At 34.0% G+C, this 7,467-nt stretch overlaps 1 protein-coding gene across 1 annotated transcript; it reads right to left on the bottom strand.

The window, feature by feature from the left end:
• Positions 1-924: 924 nt before the first annotated feature.
• Positions 925-7,175, bottom strand: LOC135846568 (pupal cuticle protein 27-like). Its single transcript, XM_065365744.1, has 2 exons — positions 6,987-7,175; positions 925-1,702 (listed from the first exon to the last, which is right to left on the bottom strand). Exons 1-2 carry the CDS (start codon positions 6,999-7,001, stop codon positions 1,034-1,036), a joined length of 684 nt encoding a protein of 227 aa, XP_065221816.1. The 5' UTR covers positions 7,002-7,175; the 3' UTR covers positions 925-1,033.
• Between the last annotated feature and the right edge of the window lie 292 nt (positions 7,176-7,467).

Below are 7,467 nucleotides of genomic sequence, written 5' to 3'. Positions count from 1 at the left end.
GTAACATACGCTGTTGTACACGTTTCGTAACAGTAGCACTTGAAAAGATGTCTGGCTCGACCTCGACGTTGTTGGCTGGTTTTAAAGGATGAGCTTTCAAAACACCCAAGATGCTGGAATTTGTCGAGAAATCGAATTACAAAATAACAACTTGTATCCGTTTAGGTTCACTGGCAGTTTGTTCAATCAAACTTATACATAGAAAGGGTAGGGCACCGGTGCTTTTTAAGTAAAAAGCTATAAGCTGCTGGATATCCGTGGATGCTTTTAAAAATCTACTCGAATTCCTCGCATTTTATTTTTATTTGGCTCTCTCTGCGTAGGTACGTTTCTCGTCGAATTGATTTGTCATTAGGCGATAATTTATTCACGCTGAGATGTCGTGTATCTATTATTTGAATAGTCTTTTCTTTATTCGCGAGGCGACGATTACGACTATAGTATATACGACGTACTTAGGTACGAGTACTTATAAGACCATAATAGTTATTGCCAGTATATCTCAGGAGAAAGGCGCTTATACTTGTACTTCCTGCGTCTAGCGGTCAAGTACACGTAGCAAGGTAAGTAGGGCGTATTCATTTACCTCTGGCTTTGGCGTATGCGGTAGAGAAAGAAAGATTGAGAGACGGTTGTGTTATAATTATCTTCCTGGATTTGATTTTACGAGCTTTTATATCACCTTGTGTGGGAGATGGAGCAGAAAGTGTCACTGAAAAAATATGTGTAGTTGATACGTAAATAAAATTATACGTAGGTTTTTTTGAAAAAAAATTTATTGTACAAAGTAACAAAAATCATGTATAAAAAATACGCTTAAAAACCATAAACTTCATACATAGACATAAATTGAGTAAATTTTTGAATAGCCAAAAGGACTCGAGGCTCGAGGAGGAAAAAAATAGAGAGAAGAAACGCGCAAGAAACAGTGTTCATTTCATATTTCATTTCGATAGGAAGATGTACATAGGAAAAAAATGAAACAATAATATAGACTCATTATCTGATACATATAACAAAGGCGAGAGATCCTCTAAACTTTATTAAAAGTATAACTGAACCCATCCGGGGATCTATTCAAGCTAAGTTTACCAGGAGGGAAAAATCTGTGCGGAGGTTCGCTGCTGGTATATTGATTATAACTAGGAACAGCTGCAGCCGGAGCTGGGGCAGCAGGTACACCGCTCAAAGCCGGAGATCGGTATTGAAACTGGACTGGATTATATTGAGGTTGGAATTGAGTATTAGGTGTATTGAATTGATAATTATTGTTGTAATTGTAATCTTGACTCGGCTTATACTGAGACTGGCTATCATCTTGGTACTGGTAGTCGTCTTCTGGATTATATTGACCGGTTTGCTGGATACTGTTGGTCGCTGTAGCTGCAGGAGCTACCGGAGCTACTGGAGCTTGAGGTACTGGAGGTACTGGGATGTGATCTCCGGTCGCTCTGAAACCGTCTTTGCCTGCTGTGTAGCTGACGGTACGACGTTGTCCGGTTGGATCGATGTAGCTGTAGCTGCCTTTGCGGTTACCTTGACCGTCGGATTCTTCTTTGAATTCGACACCGTCGTCTTGCTTGTAAGTTGAGCCGAATTGACCATTTACCGCTAAATATCGCGCTTCTTCCAAGATGGCCGCGTCTTTGGATGGTTTCTGGTATTGGCCGGTCGATAGAGCTATCGAGGCACAGAGGACTACCTGCGGGGTGAACAAGATATAAACGAACGAATTAGAGAGTGAGGTTAGAAGGAATTTTGGGCTAGAGGGAAGGGATGGATTGGGAGATTGAAAATTTGCCAACCGATGAGTGGGTGAGGGGGGGGGGTACCAATTTTACCGATTGATTAGATATTCATATGACTTATAAAAATTTCAATTTTCGTTTTTAGATTTTCAGACACCTTAAACGTGAAAGAAACAAATTGGCCTGGGCGAAGCAGGGCAGAAGCGTTTGAAAAATTGTATTTCGAGAGGCCCAAAAATGATGTTTCCAAAACTGCGAAGAGTTTATTTTTTAATTTTCAAGATTTTTTAGAATTTGAATGATTTTTTTTAGGAAGTTGAATTTTGAAAAAGAAAAGAAAAGAGGCTCAAGCAAAGCAAAGGCGAAAGTTTTCTAAAATTCGTACTTCGAGGTAGAATTTTTTATTTTTTGACTTTGAAACTTTTTAAGTTAAATGATATATTTTTTTAAAGAATCAAACCAATTTCTCCTTCAATACAGGTCCTTGAATTCTTCCCTTGAAAAAAAGCTTTTACGTAAAATCACCTCAACTGCATCTTATTCGCGTATTAAGACTGAAAAAGAAGAATTTTCTGAAAAAGCCCGCCAAAACAGTCCCACAGCAAATCCAACCGCGTCCTTCTTATGAGAAATAATTACATACTGGTATTTGGGGTGTTGAACGGTCCTGTTTGCCCAGTGTTTTCAGCTTTTGAAGTTATTTTCTCAAAAATTACCCCAAGACCTATTCTAAGAATTTTTTGCAGCTGCATAAAGTATACCTACAAAAATCTAAAAATTATTGTGACCCTCCCCCTTCCCCGCCCCTTTACAAAACTATAATCTGCTCAATGGGAAATTGTAAATTTCACATCATATTCTTTGGAAAGTTGAAAATAGAAAAATTTTCACATAGATTTTATTAATAATCAATTTTAGTTGAATTCAACCCCCCCCTCCCTTTCCCTCCCAACTCCAAAACCAGTCTTCGAAAGATTTTTTGTCAACCTGATCTCTCTGAAATGTACCCATTCTGGAAATTGAGAGGACAGCTACCTTTTACAAAATTTGATATTTCAAAAATCTTATTGTGACCCCTTCCCTCTTCCCCGCCACACCTCAAAACCATAATCTGCTCAATGGAAAATTGAAAATTTCACGTCATTCTTTCGAAAAATGAAAATAGTAACATTTTACATCGATTTTATGAAAAATCAATTTTAGTAAAATTCAACTCCCCCTCTCCCCTTTCCAACTCCAAAAACCAGTCTTCGAAAGATTTTTTGTCAACCTGATTTCTGTGAAACGTACCAATTCTGGAAATTTGAGAGGACCGCTACCTTTTACAAATTTTGATATTTCTGACCAAAATTTTTTATTTAACTTTTTGAAACAAACAAAAAAGGTTCTTTTGCAAAATACATAGTCCATCTTTAATAAAATTAAAGCTGTTATGGGAGCAATTTAATGTTAAAAAAACAAAAAAAAAAACGTTAGAATAAGTATGCCCCGAATTGTTCAAAAAATCCTGCTTTTTCCTCATTTTTTGAAGTCAAATTTTGAAATTTTCCATTATTCCACCTCTACATAATGTTTCAGAATTTTGATTCTTGTCCTAATTTTTTGAATTCTCTTTCCAAACCTCCACAAGTGAAAAATGTTGCCTCGAAAAATTGTTTTGCCTAAAAAAATAGGTTCTATCTTGAGAAACTTTTGAATATGAGTGTTGCGCAATTTTTTTAAAGCCTCTAAAATCAGGAAATTTCAAAAATAAAATTTTCAGAAATTGATATAATTTTTAACATTTTTGGTGATTTAAATAGACTTTTCTTCATATTATTCTTTTAACAGGATTTCGAGCAGTCTTGCTTATTTTGCTTTCTCTACCTTTGTCCTGCTGTTCTACTTTTATCCTGATTTTTTTAGCCAATGTTGCGAGAAAGTCCTGCTTTATTTGCCAAAATTCCAAAAAAGTGCTGCACTTTTGGAAACATTGAAAAATTCCCCGCTTTTTTTGGTCATTATCATTAATACGAAGTTTTCAAGAAATCTTTCTTTGTTTGTCAAAATTGCAGAAAAGTTTGCTTTTTTGCCGAAATTACCAAAAAAAAGTCCAGCTTTTTCTACGAAATTAGAAAAAAAACTTGCTTTTTTAGTCGAAGTTACAAAAAAACAGTACTTATTCTTTTTCAATCAAATTACATAATCTTTCATTTATTATATTTTTTCAAAAGTTTGTTTCTTTTCTGACCATTTTTGAAAGTTGAAAAATTTTATCTTAATACATTTTTATTCGATCTCCCCTCCTCTCCCCCTCCCTCCACCAAAAAATCGAACATTTGAAACAAAATGTTTTTTGAACAGTCCTGCTTTTGTGTTGCTTTTGTGTGTTGCTCTATTTTTCAGACACCTTATTTAAAAACGTTCGCTTGGGCATCTTTGTTGTTTTTCGTCGACAAAAAAGAACATTTACCATGATGATTGTTAACTGGCTGCTGGTCAAAAATGACGATGAATAATCCACATAAAATCACATTTTAAATCAAGAAGCAGTAAAAAAAAAAAACCAAGAGTATGCATATAAATCATCAAAAGTCTAGAAGTTGTCCCAAAATATGTGAAGAGCTGCATGTTATTGTTTTCTCGAGTGGAAAGCAATTTTTGCAATTTTTTCCATTTTCAGGGGGTTTCAGAATAATTTGAGTCCGAAATCGTGTTATTTTTATCATAAATAACTGATAATAAAACTCCTAAAGAACTACTTTTTTGCTTCTAAATACTGGATCATTAATAAACAAAACAATCAATCATCATCAAAAAAAAATTTCCAAATTAATTTTTTTCGATTTTTGTGGTAAATTTTGAAATTTGAACTCCTGATAGACGAATTGGAGTTGAAGTCAGTCAGAGACTCGGAATTTTTCTCACAGTCTTTTGACATCAGATCACTTTTTTAATTCCTCCCCCCCCCCTCCCACCCAGAACTTTCCAAAAACACCCAATTTTTTTAATCGGTAGCTGACATTTTTTTGTGAACAATCTTGTGGGTTTTCGTGCTTGAGTAAAAAACAGCAAAAATTAAAAAAATATATTCAAGTCTAACTTTTTGGAGACAGTTTCACCATAATTTACCAACCCCCCTCCCTCCCCCCCTCCCCCTTCCACCCTGAAATTGATCTTGGTCATAATTGAATTAGTCCATCAAATACCTAGTAGGTATCTGCCTGTTTATTTTTATTATCCAATTTTCCTAGCGAATTATCGATTTTTTGAGAAATTGAAGGGAAAGAAATAATAATTTTTCATCATTTACTCTCTTTTTTTTTGAAAATGGGCGTTGTTTAAAAAATTGAAATACTTAAAACAGACTTCCTTGAATTAATTTTTGAAAAATGATCAAAATAATCATTGAATAAGATTCAAATAAAATTAGCAGAAAAAAATTAATTAAATGTATATGAAACAAATTTTCAAAAAAAGGGTGAGTATTTTTGAATTGTGAAAAGTAACATTCAGCATAAATAAGCATACCTACTCAACAGTTTTCCTAAACTTTTCTTAATTTCTGAAAAATCTCATTTTTTATTCAAAAAGGAATAGAGTCTGAGGGACGTAAAATTTCATCAAACATGCTCGAATCTGATGCTTATAGCTGAATTCGTTTTCATGTATCTAATTGAAGTGAAATTGACACGTGCCTAATGCATTTACCTACCAAATTTTATCGATTTCAGCGAGACAAACTTCAATTCCAGAGTGTCTACTGGCAAGAAAAAGGCAAGAAAGTTAGAAAATAGTATAGAAATTCCTTCGAAAAGCAAGAAAATTTCCAAGAATTCACATCAAAAATCTCTGAAAAATTGAAGCTATCCCACCAAAATTTCAAGTTTTCATTTTGTTAAAATTGATGTTCTAATTTTCGAATTGAAAATTTTCCAAGAATTTTGCCCTTGCTTCGCTCGGGCCATTCATAATGCTGTTCTCAAAAATTTGAAGAATTCAAAAAGTAAATAGGAAATTTTTGATTTCCAGGTACATAAGTAGTACCCAAACCATTTGAAAGGTGCAAATTTTTCATTTTCTGAACAGAACGACCAACTTTTCAAAATTGTTAAATGTTGATATTATTGTGCTCCGATGAAAATGTAAAATAATAAAGTATACAAAATGGTCGTTTTTTCGCTTTTCACACCAATTTTTTCAACGAATTTTCGCTCTCGCTTCGCTCAAGCAGTAATTTCACCTTCATTTCAATAAAATGATCATTCATTGTGAAGGGTTTTCTGAAAACGACCTTAAATGTCGATTTTTCTTGTCTAAAATCCTGATTTTGCTCTCCCCTCTATCACAAATAAAAATATAAGCTCTTTCATGGTTTGATCCTGTAATTGTATTATGCCACTGGTATTCAGCACGTTAAAATTTTGATTTTCGTCGGAAAAATGACATCATACACCCCCTTCCCCAAATAACATGACTTCGATCCGCATTCGATGCCTCAACGTTTGCTTTCATCACGTTTTTTTATTACTATTTTTTCATTTGAGAAATTAATTCACTTCTCTGCTTTGAAGAATACATTTTTGAGAAACTTTGTTGGGTGTGGGGGGGGGGGGGTTAGAGGGGTTAGCGGAGATTATCTATGCGTAAATATGAAGAGGGGTAAGAAATTTCATTTTTAAAAGCAAGAAAAAGGCGAGAAATTGGCTTTTTAATTTTAGTAGACACTCTGAATTCGAAAAAAATGACTTTTTTGCTGTCCATTAGAAGTATTCCTTTACTTTTTTCAAATACTTATCTAAGTACATTTTTTGATTCTGGATTTCAAAAATATGTTAGTGAAAATTCGCACCCCATTTTGGGCATTTTTAAGACAAAATGTTAGATTTTTTTCAAGATTCGCATAATTCTTAGATGTATAAATATAACAAACACATTGCAAGAATTGATTTTTAAAATCCATTTCAGGTATTTCACAAATAAAAAGTTCCATCGAAGGGATGTAGTTCTATTTTCCCCCTGGTGGTCTTTCAAGTTTTAAAAAATTTTGATTAGAACTCTCTCTTCTATAGTACCCAGCAGCTTGTATAAATAGTAAAATTAGATTCAACAAATTGTGCAAAAAATGGGCAAAAGTTGCAAGCGCAAAAACCACACACGAAAGAGTAAAAAAATTGCAAAAAAAAACAAAAAACAACATCAAAACGAAACAAAAAAGTATAGCAATAAAATGTAAAAAAAAATACGATTCGTACTCACCGTAAAAGCAATCATGTTGAAAATCGATTATCGACGTACTACAATAATTTTTCTGTTAGAAAACTCACCGACCGGTCTTACGTACTTACAGGTATACAGTGTATACTGAGTACAATACCTTTTCAGAGTGTAAGTATTGAAGAAAAAAAAAAGGTGACTATCTCACGAAGCGGTTTGGCGCATTATTATATACGTGTATATATATGTGTACGTAGAATTGTAATGTGTATAGTGGTTGTCCTTAAGCAAGGTTACTAACTACATCATCTTTGAAATGTGTAGCTTTTTTTTTCACTTCGGTCATACTTGATTATTGCACACAAAATTAATCCTTAGGCGGTATAGGCGCTCGATGGCGTAGGGCGCCGGGCGAGAGTACATTACCAGTACATATTTCTGGGTTAATGTCGTAGTATACCTATCATATTTTCGATACTTAATGGTTAAATACGTTCGTTTAGCTCACCTAACTATGTACAAT

This window comes from Planococcus citri, chromosome 5 (assembly GCF_950023065.1).
Source record: "Planococcus citri chromosome 5, ihPlaCitr1.1, whole genome shotgun sequence".
Classification (NCBI taxonomy): domain Eukaryota; kingdom Metazoa; phylum Arthropoda; class Insecta; order Hemiptera; family Pseudococcidae; genus Planococcus; species Planococcus citri.
Note: the sequence above shows the minus strand (reverse complement) of the source record. Positions and strands in the feature narration are given on the sequence as shown.